We start from the raw sequence: 20,908 nt of genomic DNA on the forward strand, positions 1-20,908 counted from the left end.
GAAACAGTAACCAGGACCAAGCACAATTTAAATAATTGCATGTTGTACTCAAAGGGGCTACCAATCAAACTCATATAGGGTGCTTGCCTTTGAATTGAGTGGCTTGGCCTAGCCACTGAACACTTACCAATAGACAAATTAACTATTTGTTGCAACAATCTATAGAGTTATTTGTATCCATTCATGTACTATAGCTGAATTAAAGAAGCCAATACCAAGCTAACTCAGACAAAAAGGCTTTATTTTTGTTGCACATTATCTTCAAACATGAAGCAATCATGAAGCAGCATTTTTTTGTCTACACCGATGTCCCACTCATAACTGCTTGTACAATATTTTCATTAAGATGCATAGCTGTTCCCAGGCCACAGCTTACAGGATTCTTACCATGTACCCAAGTAGACCTATCTGGTGGAAGATTTGGGAATTGCCAATGTAAGACAAAGAACAAAGTCACCACTAACTCTCACCGTGCTCTATTTTTTCAAACGAATGATATCTCTGAAATAAAAGTATCCACAAACAAATATTACTTAAAATGTGTACGCATAATTTCTATTCAGGTGAGAATTGCGAGAACACATTGTGATGGAAACATCATTTTATTGAGTTATTACATTAAAATTGGAAAAGTTATCAATTCACAATCAGGCTGCTAATGTTGACAAAAAACTATGCATTGAGTCAGATTGTTACACACACCTTCCATTAAGAACAGTATGTGACTAAACAGTTAAAAGTACTACTCTTCTACAAACTGTACAGAGGAAATCTTTTTATAAATGCTTACTTTGATACATGCCTGTACACTACAATTCTTTGTGTGACAGCAGCAACAACATCCTAATGTTTTTACTGTTGTGACCATGTTATATGCTGACAGCTATATCGCTTACAATATTTTAAATTTAATTATAACTTGTTTAAAAGATCAGGCACACACATGACAAATAACTGTAAACACTTATTATGAGCCCCGCTGTCATAATCCAAATCAAGCAATTCAATCTTTGCAGTTTGTTGGTTCCCACTTATATTGCTGGTCAGCTACTCGATCAGATTTATTTCTCTTCTTTTAAATTCTGTATGCAGAATCACATACAGGTCTCATTTGCACAGTTCTTAAAATCATTTTTAAACAAGACAGCAAGCAGAGATTGTGGGCAGCAAGCGTTGTGATAGAGTAGTGGTAGTTATGAGGAAAAGTGCATTATCTAATTTTTTGAGTCGAGTGGAGGAAGATAGGATGGAACATCATTCCTCCAGTCTCTTGTCACTTTATTCTGTTAATGCATTCAGAAATATCAAAATTGGCGCCAGAAGGAGAGCTACTGATTTTAAGGTGAATGTGAAATTTATAATGGAGAATGGATCTGGGGCTTACGTTACACTTCAAAAGTGCTTCATTGGCTGCAGAGTGATTTGGGACATCCTGAGATTGTGAAAGGCACTATATAAATGCAAGTCTTTCTTTTTTCTTTACTTTTAATCAATTTACCACTGGAAGGATTAAGTATTAGAAAAGTACATAAAATTAGTTGGATGTTGAATCCAGTATATTCCCTGGGAGATTACTTTTCATCTGAAAAATAATTGGCAGTGGCATCTGCACTCAATAATAGGCTCAGTCTAAAAATTACTCCAAAAGACTGCAGTCCCGGTTGATTGACTTATTTTCAGCTGTTAAGAAACTTTACAGAATGTGTTAACAGGCTCTTCTTAAACCATAAATCCAATAAAAAAGATTGCTGTCAACAAGGAGCTAGTTAGTGATTTATTATGGCTTTTTCACAGAATCACAGAGTGCAGATAGAGGCCATTTCGGCCCATCGAGCCTGCACCGACACATATCCCACCCGATCCCCGTAACCCCTACACCAACACATATCCCACCCTATCCCTGTAACCCCACGTATTTAATCCCCCTAACACTAAGGGTCAATTTATCGTAGCCAATCAACCTAACCCGCACATCTTTGGACTGTGGGAGGAAACCGGAGCACCCGGAGGAAACCCACGCAAACACGGGGAGAATGTGCAAACTCCACACAGACAGTCACCCGAGGCCGGATTCGAACCCGGGTCCCTGGCGCTGTGAGGCAACAGTGCTAGCCACTATGCCACCGTGCTGCCCTTGGTTTACTTACCAATTATTATATCTGCATTTTGATAAAATATCATCTTTCATTTTCAATAATGCAGAAAAAATGGCTCCTACAAATTCCGGGACGAACTGAAGTCAAAAACAGTTGTTTTAAGATGAGTAACTCCAGCCATTCTGATTCAAATATGCAAATAGAATTCAAGCTCATCTGCTATATTGATAATAATAATGTATATATGGGAGTGATTGTAAGGCATTAACTGCACCAAGGATTCAGATAATGTTATAAACTATAAATCTTTCCCTCCCCATTAAGGTGGTACTGGATGCTAGAATACAGTTCCAAAGGCACTGACAGCCCTCTGGTACCATGCTCAATTGGCAATTCTTCATTCTTGAGTCCAGATCCTAGACAATGAGTGCCAGTAGAGGGTACACTGCCAAAATAAAATCTTGCCCACATACACAGTCACTTTTCAGTAGAGCTCTTTTAATGATGATCTGAATAGGGAACAGTAGCCATCTTTCCCTTTTCTTTAGCTTAGAGACAATGAAGCTAATCATAAGTGTTGCCATCACTACCGCTCAGCCAATTCAATACAGGGCGGAGGTCAAATCTGGGACTTTCTTTGCCTATAATGCTCAGCACCACACAGTACATGCACCCACTGAGCTATTGGTGGAGGCCCAAGGTTGCAGTTTTGTAGATATTGGCGTGGCCAAGTTATTATTTTTATTTAAATGACATCTGAAACATTTAATACTTAGAATTCCTTGAAATGTAACTTTGAAAATCAGATATTTTACTTTTATTTTATGAAACAAGAATATTTTGATGTAGTTAAAAAAATCTGTACATATATTTGATCAATAATTACTTTTCATATTTTACTGTCTACACATTTCTCATAAATTGGCTAAAACATTTCATTTTCACTCATGCTCTGGTCACAGTTTTCCCCCCTTACCACATCCATGTTAACAATCTGAAAGGCAAGTTGGTCTGAGCCACACAGCTCTTCACAGCTGCCGGTCAATGCTATCTTTATCAGTTGATGAAAGACTATGTGGAGTAGAAAAAGTTCACTACTGGTTGTTTCGCATCACGGATATGCAATACTCCACTACAGTGAGATAAGCCTGGCAAAAAGACAAAAGATTCTATCCCTGCTTTACCCTACAGGAAGCCTCTGCTACAACACAAGAGCTGCTGGATTGTCTAAAAATGAATTTATGTAAAAGTTAAAAGTTACAAAACTATTAATGTCATGTTAAATTTAATTTATAATTTATTGTAATATTCAAGACTAATAATAACAGCTGAAAATAGCTAAAGCTCATAACAATAAATCTGACAATTTTGATGTGCAATGACACCAATGAATTATACAATTTACAAGATCAATCTGTCCTCCCCTCCTTCCTGAATCACCTGACCAATAGAATTCTGGTTTTGCTGTTTTTGAAAGCATTGTTTCTTGCATTCCATTAGTTGCTCAAAATCTCGCCACATTTTAACCTGCTTCATGTTTGGACCATGGCTCTCCCGTACAGCTTTCTGCTTCTCTCGTAGTTTCTATAGGGGAAAATAAAATAACATTTCAGCTAAGGTCATTACAAATATTCATAGTGCACAGACAAGTTGCACTATAAAGTACAAGAACGTCCAATAATTCCTCTCATGACGAGTTTCTGTCCCTGAGGTATCGAACACAGGTAAGATCAATAAACTGGAAGGCAACTTAAAACACCACTTAAGACACATACAGATTGATTTAAGATCAACAAATTGCCTGCTAGTTTCAACTGGGGAGTGGAATGTGTGAACCTAAAGCAGTAAAAAGAATCTCAGAACATTAGAAAAGGAACAGGAATAAAAAATAAATTCTGGAAATTTCTGTAACAGTCACAGGACAAAACAACAGGTATTTCAAATTAAGGGCATTAATAACATGGAAATAGATGGATCGTTTTTCATTCGGTTATGGAATGTGAGCGTTGTTGGCAAGGCCAGCATTTATTGCCCATCCCTAGTTGCCCTCGAGAAGGTGGTGGTGAGCCGCCGCCTTGAACCGCTGCAGTCCGTGTAGTGAAGGTACTCCCACAGTGCTGTTAGGGAGGGAGTTCCAGGATTTTGACCCAGCGACGATGAAGGATCGGCGATATACTTCTAAGTCCGGATGGTGTGTGACTTGGAGGTGGTGGTCTTCCCATGCGCCTGCTGCCCTTGTCCTTCGAGGAGGAAGAGGTCGCGGGTTTGGGAGTTGCTGCCGAAGAAGCCTTGGCGAGTTGCTGCAGTGCAACTTGCAGATGGTAAACACTGCAGCCACGGTGCGCCGGTGGTGGAGGGAGTGAATGTTTATGGCGGTGGATGGGGCGCCAATCAAGTGGCTGCTTTGTCCTGGATGGTGTCGAGCTTCTTGAGTGTTGTTGGAGCTGCACTCATCCAGACAAGTGGAGAGTATTCCATCACACTCCTTACTTATGCCTTGTAGATGGTGGAAAGGCTTTGGGGAGTCAGGAGGTGAGACACTCACCGCAGAATACCTAGCCTCTGACCTGCTCTTGTTGCCACAGTATTTATGTGGCTGGTCCAGTTAAGTTTCTTGTCAACGGTGACCCCCAGGATGTTGATGGTGGGAGATTTGGTGATGGTAATGCCATTGAATGTCGAGGGGCGGTGGTTAGAATCTCGCTTGTTGGAGATAGTCATTGCCTGGCACTTGTGTGGCGCGAATGTTACCTGCCACTTATCAGTCCAAGCCTGAATGTCGTCCAGGTCTTGCTGCATGCGGGCATGGACTGCTTCATTATCTGAGGAGTTGCTGAACACACTGCAGTCATCAGCGAACATCCCCATTTCTGAACCTTATGTTGGAGGGAAGGTCATTGATGAAGCAGCTGAAGATGGTTGGGCCTAGGACACTGCCCTGAGGAACTCCTGCAGCGATGTCCTGGGGCTGTGATGATAGACCTTCAACCACCACAACCATCTTCCTTTGTGCTAGGTATGACACCAGCCAGTGGAGAGTCTTTCCCCTGATTCCAATTGACTTCAATTTTACTAGGGCTCCTTGATGCCACACTCGGTCAAATGCTGCCTTGATGTCAACGGCAATCACTCTCACCTCACCTCTGGAATTTAGCTCCTTTGTCCATGTTTCGACCAAGGCTGTAATGAGGTCGGGAGCAGAGTGGTCTTGGCAGAACCCAAACTGGGCATCAGTGAGCAGGTTTTGGTGAGTAAGTGCCGCTTGATAGCACTATCGATGACACCTTCCATCACTTTGCTGATGACCGAGAGTAAACTGATGGGGCGGTAATTGGCTGGATTGGATTTGTCCTGCTTTTCGTGGACAGGACATACCTGGGCAGCTTTCCACATTGTCGGATAGATGCCAGTGTTGTAGCTGTACTGGAACAGCTTGGCTAGAGGCACGGTTAGTTCTGAAACACAAGTCTTCAGCGTGATAGCCGGGATGTTGTCGGGGCCCATAGCCTTTGCTGTATCCAGTGTGCTCAGCCGCTTCTTGATATCACGTGGAGTGAATCGAATTGGCTGAAGACGGGCTTCTGTGATGGCGGGGACCTCAGGAGGAGGCAGATATGTTTAATGGTCCACCACCATTCACGACTGCATGTGGCAGGACTGCAGAGCTTTGATCTGATCTGTTGATTGTGGGATCGCTTAGCCCTGTCTATAGCATGCTGCTTCTGCTTTTTAGCATGCATGTAGTCCTGTGTTGCAGTTTCCCCAGGTTGGCACCTCATTTTTAGGTAAGCCTGGTGCTGCTCCTGGCATGCTCTTCTACACTCCTTATTGAACCAGGGTTGGTCCCCTGGCTTGATGGTCATGGTAGAGTGAGGGATATGCCGGGCCATGAGGTTACAGATTGTGGTGGAATACAATTCTGCTGCTGCCGATGGCCCACAGCGCATCATGGATGCCCAGTTTTGAGCTGCTAGATCTGTTCTGAATCGATCCCATTTAGCACGGTGGTAGTGTCACACAACACGATGGAGGGTGTCCTCAGTGTGAAGATGGGACTTTGTCTCCACAATGACTGTGCGGTGGTCACTGCTACCAAGGGAGTGGGCCTTTGGCGTAGCGGTAGCATCCCCGTCGCTGGGCCAGAAGGCGTAGGGTTTCGAACCCCGCTCCAGACAGTCCCGGCAAGTGGAGTCGGAGCTCCGGCTCTAAATTCTGGGTTGACATCCAGTGGGATATTTGCGTCCGTGGGTGTGGGTGGCCCCCCCCCTCGTATGGGTTGTGGGAGCCCGTAAAACCCTCCCACCATAGGACTAACCACCCTAATGGCTGGTACGAAGATGGTTACGGTCACGGAAGGAGCGTTAATCGCGGCCAGAAATCCTTCCACCACTTCATACAGTTCCCCAAAGGGAACAGTATGAAGACACGTACGACGACGACTGCTACCAATACTGTTTGTTTGAGGTAACATAGCTGTGTAGAAATAGGAGGCCCCCACTTAAATTGAGAAAGTAGGAGTACGGTTGGATTTTCAGAAGTTCCACTTTTCTCAGAGGGTTATCAACCTATGGAACAGGATTTTCAAAACTGGTACTGACGACTGACTCCTTGCAACCTTCCAAGAAGACTTTAGAAGCTTTTTTAAAAAAAATGACGTGAAGCAGAGCCAGATGAATTATTTCATTAAACAACTAATGGGCTTGGAGCCTCTTGGGGCTTGTCTGATCACCATTGAGGGATTGGAGAAGAGTTTTTGATAGAAAATTCCTGAATTGTATTTCAGCAATAGGCGGGACAAGCATGTATGGGTCCGATAGCCTTTTTCTCATCCTAGACATGTAATATTACATTCAATGTGGATTTAACTTAATTCCTCTATTTTTCTAGGCTCAATATTTCCAAATTCTCTTTCCACATCATGGCTTTCAAACTTTCCTAGAAGGAGGACTCCCTGCAAATACTGACATTTCCACAGACCCTTTTCCTAAGGCTCTGAAAGATAGTCAGCAAACCTAAAGTGAGTAGTGCAGGAATGCCTCATTGGCAACATAAACTTTATGCTTGTTAATTGGCGCCAGAAACAAACCCGGAAAAAGATGCCTAGATACTTCTCTGGAGCAATAGCGACGGATTTCATACCTTTCTTCTGGTGGGTGGAGATACTTGGTTGCAGCTTCAAAAAGTCCAGTAGCTCGTTGGCATATCCAAGTAGTCCAGTTTTATTTGTGTTTTGTGGGATTCATTGCATCTTTGAAGAGGATTGCAAGGTAGTTGATGTACTGAGCTTCAAAATACTGCTGGTGTCAAAGCAGGTAAACTGGTGCTGCTCATTGTAATGACGAGCCCCTTTTGACAATGGCAATCCTTTCCAAACAACGACTTCTGTGTTTGCTGTTCCTCCCCTTGCACATCATCACCATGTGCACATTTTAAGAAATGTTGCCTGCCACTACTGCTGTTGAATGCTGCCCAATTCAGCTGAGAGAGAGTACAACAATGTCCTGTCATGTCACACTGTTGGTGACATAACAGCCTCCAGGGACAGTGATAAATGGCAAGTCTCATTTACATGGTTATAGCATAGATTCTTCTGGGATCTATGTATGGAATGCTGATTCTGAAGGAATTACTGGTGCACTGAAAAAACCCAAATTTCATGTTATGACCTTGAGGATACCAGTTTGAGTACTCGTGTTCCACAGACCCATTTTGAAAAATTCAAATTACAGTAATGTTGTTTCCTCTGTTTGCCTGCTTGTTTTCTTCTTTCTAAAGCCACAGATTGGCAAGGATTCTTTTAAGCTACTGTGTGTATACATGACATGCTACAATTTATTAATTGCAGTAATCATGTGTATAATGATATGTTTTGCATATTCTACTTATTATTTCCTAGTATATCATAATTGTTATATATGCCACTAACAGTTGTTTTATTAGTTTTCCTGAACAGTGTCCTGCAATCTAATTCATGTACACTACGGAGTTAATTGTGTACTGTATTTATGTCCCCATTGACGTGCCCTATACTGAAAATGGGTAAATATAGCACAGTACATGATTTTGGCATTTTTGAATTGATCAATCTGGGGCCACATGGCAGGTTTTAATCGGTTGAAAGACACTTATAATGTTATCCACTCATTTATGTATTAGCTGGCTCCTCTATGATTAAATCTCACCACATTTAGCACAACATTACTTTTTCGACCTGTTGTTGCAAGGATTGAAACCCCTCCACATTTTGCAATCAGGTCCATAATTTTACATTTTTACGTGGCAACATTTCAGTCGTTGAACAAGTGACATATCAGCACAAGTGACATATTAAAGTGGATTGCTTGCCACATTAACTCTCAGCACAAGATTATGCATATTGTAACTGTTCAGCTGGAGTGTACTGATAAAATATTGTTCTTGTGCTCTCCAGTGTATCTCTAAAGTATACACCATACTAGTACCAGACATTACTGTCAGAGTCAATTATTTTTAGTAGCAAGTAGAATTTTTAAGAAAAATACTTGTTCTAAATTATGTAATTTAATCCAAAATCTGATATATTGCTCTAAACAGGAAATTGCCCATAAGCAATTTCCTCCAAAGTGGGTTAAGCTACATCATAACACACACACCTCTTCCTCTGGTGAAGCAATTAGAAAAATATCGACAGTAGATATTCTGTTTTTGGACAAATTACTCGAGCTTGTTCCAGTAAGTAAAATACATGCAATCAGCCCTTCTCTATCCCTGTAAATTTATCACATACTAGCTGAAGTGCCCGGCGGTGCCGAGGGATTTTTGAGGGCATATTGTTGTTGGAAGAGCGAGAGAGAGAGAGAGAGCGACTGGGGGGGAAGAGAGAGCGCGACTGGGGGGAAGAGAGAGAGCGACGGGGGAAGAGAGAGCGCGACTGGGGGGGAGGGGGGAAAGGGGAGGGGAGGGGGGAAGGGAGGGGAGGGGGGAAGGGAGGGGGAAGGGAGGGAAAGGGGAGGGGAAAGGGGAGGGGAAGGGGTGGGAAGGGAGGGGAAAGGGAGGGGAAAGGGAAAGGGTGGGAAGGGGGAGGGGAAGGGGGAAGGGGAGGGGAAGGGGAGGGAGGAGGAAGGGGAAGGGGGAGGAGGAGGGGGGGAGGAGGGAGGAGGGGAGGAGAGGAAGGGGAGAGGAGGAAGGGGAGAGGAGGGAGGGGAGAGGAGGGAGGGGAGGGGGGAGGTGGGGGAAGGAGGGGGGGGGGGGAGAAAGGGAGGGGGGAGCCAACAGACCCTCTCCCCTCTGCCGGCGATGGGGGGGGGGGGGGGAAGGGGGAGAGGGGGGGAGGAGTCCCCGAGCCCCGCCCCCCGATCTCCCGACCTGCCGCCCCCGATCTCCCGCCCCCCGATCTCCCAAGCCCCGCCCCCGATGTCCCGAGCCCCGCCCCCCCGAGGCCCGATCTCACGAGGCCCGATCTTCCGAGGCCCGATCTCCCGAGCCCCGCCCCCCCATCTCCCGAGGCCCGATCTCACGAGCCCCGCCCGCCCCCCCAGCCCCGATCTGCCGAACCCCGATCTCCCGAGCCCCGCCCCCCACCCGAGCCAGCTTCAAGAGCAGAGAGAGACGCCGCCGCCGCGCAGCCTACCGCGTGAGGCCCGGCCGGACTCAAGTCGCGCGCGCTGACTCCTGCCCCACCCGCCTTTACTAAGATGGCGACGGTGGCGATGCTCGGCTCAGGCCCGCCCCCTCCAGCCTTCACAAAGATGGCGGCGATCGCGAGCTGCTTGTTGAGCGCGACAGGTGGTGCCTAGCTCGGGCGTGGCTGGGCAACAGAGGCCCAGGCTTACAGGCCTGGAAAAATGGTGAAAAGTAGGAAAAGTCTAGATGTTAGAGAAAAGATTTACAAATTAATTAACTTTTTTTTAAAACAATGTGTGTTTTAAAAGCAACTATTTTTTTTGCTGGAAATGTAGATTTGAAAAGAAACACGCAGAAAGTGGGAAAAAGAAATGAAAAGTTTGGAATCAAGATCGCGGCAACTCACCTCGGTTCAGAATGATAAGGCCCGCCCACACACGCACCGATTGGTCAACCGTCAGGTCACTGAACTGTAGGATTGGTCAATGATCACGTCACTCAACTGTAGCCCGCACACACAATGAACCCACCCCACTCGATGCAAATGAGCGGATAATGAGAGAAATTTTGAAAGTTTTTTGGATACCGTCGGCACAATTTTTGTCCGAGCAAAAAGTAAATACGCCTACAAGAGTCCCCTAATGATGAGCTTTCTTTTGATATAACATATGTGTAGGTACGCTCTATAACCTTTGCTTGTATAGCCGGCCAGAGAGACAGACAGAGAGACATATCCTTTTATATATATAGATGCTGTGCACCCCTCCCCACTTTTCTGGAACACAAATTATAGCATGACAATATTTTAAACTCATCTCAACCACAATTTACACACTATCACATGCCAGGAAAAATGACCAGGAAAGCTGCTGTATTGTCATAAAACCCCAAATTGTTCACTGATGCCCTGCAGGGAAGGAAACCTGCCATCTCTACTCAGCCTGGCTTACACATGACACAACTCCACACTACATGACTGACTCTTAATGACCTTTGAAGTGGCCTATTAAGCCACTCACTTGCAAAATAAAATTGCTTTAAAACACAAAGCACTCTCTAGCCAAGCTGTTCCAGATCAGCTATGAGACTGGCATCTACCCGACAATGTGGAAATTTGTCAAGGCTTCCTCCCCACCACAGCAATGAAACGGTCCTAATCAAAGATACAAATGGAATTCTTTGTGACTGTGAATGTGGTGTAATATCCTTCCTCATCCTTCTTGACCTGTCTACAGTCATTGACACGGTGGATCACACCATCCTCCGTTGACCAGCTGAGTGGGATTGCCCTCAACTGGTTCCACTCTTACCTATCCAGTCATAGCCAGAGAATCTCCTGCAATGGCTTCTCTTCCCGCCCATGCACCGTTACCTCTGGAGTCCTCCCATCGACTTAGCCCCCTTCTATTTCTCATCTACATGCTGCCCCTTGGCGACATCATCCGAAGCCACATCAGGTTCTACATGTATGCTGATGATACCCAGCTCTACTTCATCACCTCTCTCAACCCCCTCCACTGTCTTGATGTTGTCAGATTGCTTGTCCAACATCCAGTCTTGGATGAGCTGAAATTCTCTCCAATTAAACATTGGGAAGACCAAAGCTGTTGTCTTTGGCCCCCACCACCAACTTTGTTCCCTTGCCACCGATTCTATCCCCCTCCCCAGCTGTCATCTCAGGTGGAACCAGGCTGTTTGCAACTTGGCATCCTATTTGACCCAGCGCTGAGCTTCCAACCCTCTATCACAAGGCTTCACAACCCTCTACCCTCTTCCACCTCTGTAGCACCGCCCGTCTCCGCCCCTGTCTCAGCCATTTGTTGTTGAAACCCTCACCCACGCCTATGCCACCTCCAGACTCGACTATTCCACTGCTCTCCAGGCTGGCCGCCCATCTTCCACCCTCCATAAACGTGAACTCATCCAGAACTTTGACCTCTACCAACTAGAAAGGCAAGAGCCAGTTCCCCTCCAAGTCACACACCTGACCTGTTGGGCAGTAAATACAGCCTTTCACATCCAGAACAAATGTTGAAAAACTGATCTATTACTATAAAATTGATTAACTGTACAACCAACAGTGAAATATCACAACAGTTCACAAACCCAGCAGCCTAATCAATCACAAAAATAATGCAATGCCAAAGTACAATCAGATTGATCATAAATGTAATATTTAAACTAATGTGCGTGGGGGGGGGGGGGGGAAGTCTACATTTGAGACTAGAGAAGGATAACAGGATTAAATAGTGAGAAAATAACATCACAAAAGAAAATATCAGAGGAGATAGAGAAACTGGCTGTGACTTAGTGAAAGACAGTAAGTCTGTTGGAGAAGGGACAAGTGATATCAAAAATTAAATGAGAAAGTCAGGAAAAAGAAGAAGGGTCAACTTTCCAAAAAAATTGGAACGAGGATTGAGTGGTATACATGGGAATACACAAAGCTGTCAAAACAAAACTGGAGAGTTAGAAGCATTAATAACTATGGAGGGATATGATAAAGTAGTTTTAATAAAGATGTGCGCATTTAAGTTTGGCAGGACTGGGGACTTAAATCTTCCTGGTTATAACATTTTCAGGAGAGTTGGGAGGGGTGTGGGGTGGAGATGGGTGATATGGTAATGTTAGTGATGAACACAAGGATGTCTTAGGGGGTTGCATTAAAACAAAATCCATTTGGATAGATTTAACAAATCGGAAGGAAATTGTACAATTCTTGGCATGCATAGAGATGAGATGAGATGAAGATGATGATCTGCAGGCAGTTTAGTGAAATATGTAGGAACAAGGCAGCAATTCTAACTATATCAAGATAGACTGGGATAAAGGTAATATTCATGTGATCAAAGAGCAGAATACTGTTTTTGAATGCATCCAGGACTGCTTCTTAGATTAGTGTTTCTAGTTCAAAAAGGATTGCTTGATTTGATTCTGAGAAATGAAATGGCGCAAATAACTGATGTGAAAGTAGTAAAACAACAATTGGGAAATAATGACTACTACATATTAGGCTCGAGTAAGGATAGAAAAGGATAATCATGAGTCAAAGAAAAAGACAAATTTTTAGTGAATAGGGGATCTGATCCAAATTAACTGGGCAGAAAAGCTAACAGGTTGACGAATCAGTAGGAAATCTTAAAATACGAGTTGCATAGAGCACTAAAACCAATTATTCCTATAAAATGAAAATGGAGGTGCATCATAGAGTTCTAAGGATAAATAGAGTGGTTAAAGCTAAACTAAAAATTAAAAGGGGAGGTAGGTTAAAATTATGGTTAACAATACTGAAGATAATCATTAAGAATATAGAAACTGTATTTGGAATATTAGAAAGGCTAATAGGGAATATTAAAACAAACTAGCAAATAATATGAAAAGAAATAGTAAGGACTTTTATAAGCATAGAAAAGGTAAAAGAATAGTTAAAGATAGCATAGGACCACTCAGGGATGTAGGAGGGGGTCTGATTGTGGAGAAAGATGGTGGGAGTGAGAACATTGTTGTACTACAGGAGGATATGGAACAATAGTTAGAGCTAACTGTAGAAAAGTAATTTTTCTGATGTAAAAAATTGTAGAACTGAAGGTGAATAAGTCACTGGGCCCTGATGGCATGCCTCCCCAGGCTGCTGAAAGAAATCAGAGAGGAGATAACTGTTGTGTCTGTACCTTTCGACCTAGACACAATTTAGGACTCAGAACTCAGAGATTCAAACATGAAGTGCTTTATTGGAAGGAAAGGAAGTTCTGGCAAGTTCCGAACAAAGAGAGCTAAACTTAACCGAGAGAATACCCAACCATTTATCTTCTGTGACAGCGCCACCACAGGTAGGAGGAGAACACACAATACATAACATTTCCTCTCCTCTTAAATGGAAGGTCCACATTATTCCTCAACAGGTAAGTTACTTTCAATACACTCAACTAACCTAGGGTAGAGGTCGACTGCCTCAAACCCTGACTTTACCCTGGGGTTTATTCTGCCCCAGTCTTGTGGGTAAGTCACTAAGCCTACAGATCCAAGCGTCTTGGAGGCCGCCGCTCCCTGACAGGATACCGGCGGTCATCGCTGGCTTCCACAGCAGTAGGCATTGACACAGGCCTGGATGGAGAAGGTGCCTGTGTCAGTTGAAAGTCAGGAGTTTGCACAGGTGGAACAGTCTCTTTGACTTCCTGTGTTGGAGAAGAGCACTGTGGCAAAGGATGCTGGTTTGCGGTATCATTCGGAAACAGTTCAGGCCAACCAGCCGTTGGAGCCTCTGTGGCTGTCTCTGCTCCTAGCAACAGTTGATCTGTGTGTCTTCTCCAGACGACGTCCTCAGCAGTCTCAACCATGTAAGACACAGGGCCCGTCTGCGCAATCACCGTAGCAGGAACCCATTTCGGTCCAGTGTTGTAGTTTCGAGCTAGGATGTGCTCTCCCGGATGAAACCGTCTCTCCTTGGCTCTTTTCTCTCTCTTTTCAACTTGAGCTTGCTGTTGACGATGGACAACCTGCTCTGCCCTTGGAGGTTTGAGTAAGTCAAAGCTTGTCCGCAACTGCCTCTTCATCATGAGCGAAGCGGGGGAAGTTTTGGTTGTGGCATGCGGCTCGTTCCTGTAGGACAACAGGAAGCTGTTCAGACGTTGGTGGATTGAGCCCTGACCTTGCGATGCCTTCAAGGCGTGCTTCAAAGTTTGCATGAACCTTTCTGCCTGGCCGTTAGTAGAGGGATGATAGGGCGCAGACCTGATGTGTTGGACACCATTCACATGCAGGAAGGTTGCAAACTCCTGTGATACAAATTGTGGACCATTGTCACTTACGAGTTGTTCCGGTGAGCCATAACGGCTGAACATCTCACCAAGTTTCTCAATTGTTTTCTCTGCTGTGGTAGACCTCATCACAGCGACCTCCGGCCACTTGCTACGAGCGTCCACAACCACCATAAACATCTTCCCTTCGAAAGGACCAGCGAAGTCCACATGTACTCGCTGCCACACTTCTGCAGGCCAATCCCAGGGGTGTAGGGTTGCCCGCTGTGGAACATTCCGGACCCTTTGACATGGGGAACATGTTTTGGCTTTCTCCTCAATATTCTATTCGAGACCTGGCCACCAGAAGTAGCTTCTTGTCATTTCCTTCATCCGAACCATCCCACTGTGGCCTCATTGAAGTTGTTGCAGTATAGGTTCCCTCCGAGGTGGCAGAATGATGACACGGCGTCCCCAAAGAAGACAACCTGCCTGGATGGAGAGCTCATTTCTTTTTGAAATGTAAGGTTTCAAACTAGGAGAATCTCCTATCGCTCTCCCTCGAATGACATCGTCCATTACCTCAGACAGGACTGGATCGTTGCGGGTGTACCTTCGCACCTGAACTGCAGTGACAGGTGCTCCCTCCACTTGTCTAAAGTAGAAGATGTCTATCTGACGAGGCTCTGGGGGAGTAACAGGCAAGGGTAGCCTCGAGAGACCGTCTGCGTTGCCGTGCAAGTCTGATTTGCGATATTTGATGTCGTATGTGTGTCCTGACAACAGTAAAGCCCACCTTTGCATCCTGCTCGCAGCGAGAGACGGAATTCCAGTGTGGGGCCCGAAGATTGAAGTCAATGGACGGTGGTCTGTCAGGAGTGTGAACCCTCTCCCAAACAGGTACTGATGAAATTTTCGAATTCCAAAAACAATTCCCAAGGCCTCACGCTCGATCTGCGCATAGTTACTCTCGGCCATGTTCAAGGTGCGTGATGCGAAGGCGATAGGTTTCGCTTCACCCGAAGGCATGATGTGGGATATGACTGCTCCCACACCATATGGTGATGCATCACATGCTAGCTGCACGGGTAGCTTTGGGTCAAAGTGTGTCAGGACCTCCGAATTCAGCAATGCTTTCTTTGCTTGGGCGAAAGCTTCGTTGCACAGTTCAGTCCATTTCCATGTTTTGCCTTGACATAGCAACTGATGTAACGGCTTCAGCAATGTTGCTAAGTCTGGAATAAACTTCCCATAGTAGTTAAGTAGCCCCAGAAATGAACGTAGCTGGCTCACATTCTGGGGTGCTGGGGCCTCCAATGTCCCTATTGCTGTGAATAGGTGACAGCTGCAAAAGTGGTATGAAAGCTACCATTTCACAGCTGGTCACCATCCAATGTCAGAAGCTTGAACCTTTCGGACTTGAAGACACTTTTGAGCTGTATGCAGTTTGGATGTGTTTGGAGTAAACTCTCTATTCACTGTCATCTCCTTGGAGCAAGCTCTCACCATTGACAGATCACTTCTGTTATCTCAACTTCAGCAGCCATCTGTTCCAGCAACATTGGTGCATTTGAAAAAAATTTCACCTTGGTCCTCAGAATCCCTCCACGATCAACACCAACACCAACACCAACCTTCTCCGCAATCACCTGATGCTGCACAGGACACAGGGCATCAGCACCCGACAACATTGCTGCCCGGGAGGCCAGCAATGGCATCACCATGGCCAGGTTTACTTCACTTGACGCTGTACACCGCCTGCCACATGATGCGCCAGGTTACCACCACCTCACACCAGCACCATGAAGCATTCCTACAATGACCAAACCATTCCTTTCACACTCATCATCATTGCGGGGGATACTGTTATGTCTCACCATTCACTGCAACTCACTAAGACACTTCCGAAGGTGAGCACAGATCTGTACAATAAGGCCAAGTGTTGAGAATATAGATTTCAATGTTTGACAACACATTAACGGAAAATTTACATGAACATTGCATAAAACGCCCAAGTGCCTACTCTTACCCTTGTGTGTTGTTAGTTGGTATGATTGCACTAGGATGAGGGTGAGGGGTGGCTCGTGAGATGGGGAAGTGATAATGTAGATACAGAGGGATGGGTGGAGGTGCAAGGTAAGTTGGTGTAAGGATGTGCAGGAGTAGGGTAGGGAAGGCAGAGTTATGGGGATGTGATGAGTGGCACAGCAGGATGAGATTGAGTGTGGCTTTGCAGTAACGTTTCATGATCGACTGAGATCATTGAAAGGCTTGAAGAACATTCCCCAAGGATTGGAAGGTAGCAAACATAACCCCACTATTTAAGAAAGGAGAAAAAACAGGGAACTATAGGCCACTTAGCCTGACATCAGTAGTAGGCAAAATGCTAGAATCTATTATTAGGGATGTGGTAACAGGGCACTTAGAAAATCACATGATTAGGCAGAGTCAATATGGTTTTATGAAAGGGAAATCATGTTTGACAAATCTGTTTTGAAGATGTAACTAGTAGGATGGATAAGGGGGAACCAGAGGATGTAATTGTAGTGTCCGTGTGTTGATAGAGACACTGAAGACAGGAGTTGGTTCATAGGTGTTTACTAAGCAAAGTCTGGGGGGGGGGGGGGGGGGTTCTAACGGATATACACAATATACAGGCTTATACAGCCCGAGTGGCCATTACCGGCACTACAGCACACCTGGGGCTCTTAAAGGCACATACACTACAGTAATATATTTGGATTTTCAAAAAACATTCGATAAGGTACCACACAAGAGGTTATTACACAAAATTAGCACTCATGGTATCGGGGGTAATATATTAGCATGGGTAGAGGATTGGTAAATGGACTGAAAACAGAGAGTAGGAATAAACGGGACTTTTTTGGGTTGGCAGGCTGTAACTAGCGGGGTACCGCAAGGATCAGTGCTTGGGCCTCAGCTATTTACAATCTATATTAATGGCTTAGATGAAGGGACTGAGTGTAATGTTTCCAAGTTTGCTGATGATACAAAGTTAGGTGGGAAAGTAAGCTGTGACGAGGATGCAAAGAGGCTGCAGAGAAATATAGACAGGTTGACTGAATGGGCAAGAACATGGCAAATGAAATACAATGTGGGGAAGTGTGAAGTTATCCACTTTGGTAGGAAAAACAAAAAAGCAGAATATTTTTTGAATGGTGAGAGACTGGGAAATGTTTGCACTCAGAGGGACCTGGGTGTCCTTGTACATGAATCACAAAGTTAACATGCAGGTACAGCAAGCAATTAGGAAAGCAAATGGTATGTTAGCTTTTGTTACAAAGGGATTAGAATACAAGAGTAACGAAGTCTTACTACAATTATACAGGGCATTGGGTGAGGCCACACCCGGAGTATGGTGTACAGTTCTGGTCTCCTTACCTAAGGGAAGACATACTTGCCTTAGAGGGAGTGCAACGAAGGTTCACTAGACTGGTTCCTGGGATGAGGGGATTGCCTTATGAGGAGAGATTGACTAGAATAGGCCTATATTCCTTAAGAGTTTAGAAGAATGAGAGGTGATCTAATTGAAACATATAAAATTCTTAAGGGGATTGACAGAGTTAATGCTGGGAAAAGGTTTCCTCTGGCTGGGGAATCTAGAACACGGGGTCACAGTCACAGAATAAGGGGTAGGCCATTTAGGACTGAGATGAGGAGAAATTTCTTCACTCAAAGGATAGTGAATCTTTGGAATTCTTTACCCCAGAGCACTATGGATGCTCAGTCGTTGAGTATATTCAAGACAGAGGTCGATAAATTTTTGGGAACGAGGGGAATTAAAGGATATGGGAATAGTGCGGGAAGGTGGAGTTGAGGTAGAAGACCAGCCATGATCTTGTTGAATGGTGGAGCAGGCTCGAAGGGCCAAATGGCCTACTCCTATTTCTTATGTTCTTATGTACTTTCTCTCCAGAAAGACAGGTCTGCTGAATGAAAAATGCCCACCTGGATAACGCATCTTTTACCAGCCAGCTGCCATTAAAATGTTGGGATTGGCATAGTTTCCAATGCTAGATGCTAATCCTGATAGAAAATGTCATTAAAAAGTTCAATAATGGTAATTATTAGCGGTATGATGTTACTTACTGCAATTGAACTAAGATGCACAAGTTTTGGCAACTACCCATTCATTTCAGTGATAGAAAAGCAAATTGGATCTTAAGGGAAAACTGTAAACATGTCTGCAGAATGCTACCTAAAATAGTCATAATGCATTTGCTTTGATCTTGTACATCATACAAAAAAAATCAATCCCAATCAATTAATCCTAATAATGCAGCATATGTCATGTGCAAAAAGGATCTACTGAATACAACCTATTTTACAGCAAATGCAAACAGGGCACTAAATTCTTAATTGATTAATTAGGTTATGGGCGAGCTACAACAAATGTGCACGTGTGGCCTCAGGAGGCAATCATATCAAGTCTAATGTATTCTTGGCTTTTCCGTCATGCACCTTTCATCATGAGTAATGTAACCCCCTTGAGACGGCAATTAATTTTAGTATTTTGTTTTCTTAAATTATCAATAAAACTGGGCTTTAATCCATCAGGCTCATTATTATAATGGAATGAAACAATAACATTTAATATGTAACACAGTCCACAGCTACAATTCAAGATGCATAGACAGAAGAGCTGGAATAGAAAGAGATGCAGCAGGCATTCCCAAATGAAAGATAGTCAAATTTAAATTGCTTTACAGTTGGGACAGGATCCAAATAGTGCTTAGCTAATGTACAAAATGGCAGCAGGAATGTGGTGAACATAGACCTTCTGTGGCTGCCTCAAGTCGATTCCTGGAAGCTGTAACTGCCAGCAAATCATGGTAATTTGTACACTGCTTCCTACAGCAGGGAGCGCATCTTCTCAAGAACTGGTTCAGCTCATGCGCTATCATAGCTTGTAGATTCCAATAGCATAGAAACACAAAGAGCCCATCCAAATTCACACACATTTATGTTGCTTCTGAGATGTATTACTACACCGTCCATCTCATGCATGACCCTCTAATTTCTGTTACTCAGAATTTTAAAAAATAAAGGACAGCCAGAAAATTACCCTGCAAATCATATCTCGTGGAACAGGGGATATATAGTGAGTAGATGTGGATCACTTTGCTTCTCCCACAATAGGCTACTTTATAAGATTGGTTGATTGGAGGACAGATCTCAAGTTGGAGAATGACTTGGTTACATTTGAGTAGGCTGAAGGTTGCTATTAATGGTAGTGGTTGTGTGTAAAGACCGATTACTAGTGGAGTCCTGCAGGTCTCAGTGTTAGGGCTGTTGTTCTTCACACTGTCAGCTGTGGCTCACTGGTAGCACTCTCGCCAGAGTCAGAAGGTTGAGCACAAACGTCTAGGTTGACACTCCAGTACAGTACTGAGGGCGTGCTGCACTGTCGGAGGCACCATCTTTCGGATGAGACATTAAATCGAGGCCCTATCTGCCTTCTCAGGTGGACGCAAAAGATCCCATGGCACTATTTCGTAGAAGAACAGGGGAGTTCTCCCACTATCCTGGGTATTATTTATCCCTCAATCAACATCATTACAGATTATCTGGTCATTATCTCATTGCTGTTTGCAGGACCTTGCTGTGTGCAAACTAGCTGCTGCGTTTCCTACATTACAACAGTGATTATACTTCAAAAGTACTTAATTGGCTGTAAAGTGCTTTGGGATGTCCAGAGGTAATGAAAGGCGATATATAAATGCAAGTTCTTTCTTTCTTCTCTTTATTAATGATCTGGATGAAGGCACTGGGGAACCGTTGCAAGTTCACGGATGATACTTAGATATATGTGCGAGTGTTAGAATCTTAGAGGAGAAAAATGACTATAATCAGATCTAAATGTGATGTGGGGAATTGGTACTTGTGCATACCTATATAAAATTACATCTGCCAGACATGTCTGGGGCTAATGCCAACCATGTGTATAGCATGCAGGGTCCCGAACTAAAGTCTGTTGAGCGGGCAAGAGAGTATTAGGGCGTATTGCTAGTATAATATATTATAAAACAAAAAGCACTAAATCATCTGTATAAGACCTTGATTGGGCCTCATCTAGACTAGGGAGCTGAATGAGTTCCTAACCGTAAAAAAACAGGGTAGGTGGAGTATTCAGTGACTGTGTTAAACAGAAGAGAAGATTTCAGTGAGCTGTTGTGCTCTGATGTCCTTGCCGCAGTCACTGAGGAATCTTCCAAGTGTTTGTCATCCTGATGCTCTCCTTCAAGTCCTTCTGCCTCCAAAGCAGCTAGGGCCATCTCCTCAGGAATGTCCAAACCCAAGCCTTTTTGTACAGCAATGCTGTGCAGGACACAGCAGGTTCTAACTATGCAGGACACATGAGCTGGAGCATACTGCAGAGCCCCTCCTGACCAGTTGAGGCCATTAAATTGCCCCTTTAAGGCCCCAATAGTTCTCTTGAGGACATCCCAGTAG

General features: G+C 44.3%; 1 protein-coding gene across 3 annotated transcripts in view; it reads right to left on the reverse strand.

Moving 5' to 3' along the window:
• Nucleotides 1-220: 220 nt before the first annotated feature.
• The window catches only part of ift81 (intraflagellar transport 81 homolog), a 103,575-nt gene continuing 82,887 nt past the window's right edge, over nt 221-20,908 (reverse strand). For 2 of the 3 annotated variants that reach the window (XM_085961600.1, XM_085961601.1), the window contains exons 19-20: nt 3,537-3,680; nt 221-501 (exon numbers count right to left, since the gene is read on the reverse strand). In XM_085961600.1, coding sequence (XP_085817726.1) covers nt 460-501; nt 3,537-3,680 — 186 coding nt within the window. In that variant the 3' untranslated portion in view covers nt 221-459. Of the gene's footprint in view, nt 3,681-20,908 lie in introns of all 3 variants that reach the window. The other variant, XM_085961602.1, reaches the window with a different exon arrangement.

This window comes from Somniosus microcephalus, chromosome 19, assembly GCF_052327205.1.
Source record: "Somniosus microcephalus isolate GS21.2 chromosome 19, FLI_Smic_1.0, whole genome shotgun sequence".
Taxonomy (NCBI): Eukaryota; Metazoa; Chordata; class Chondrichthyes; order Squaliformes; family Somniosidae; genus Somniosus; species Somniosus microcephalus.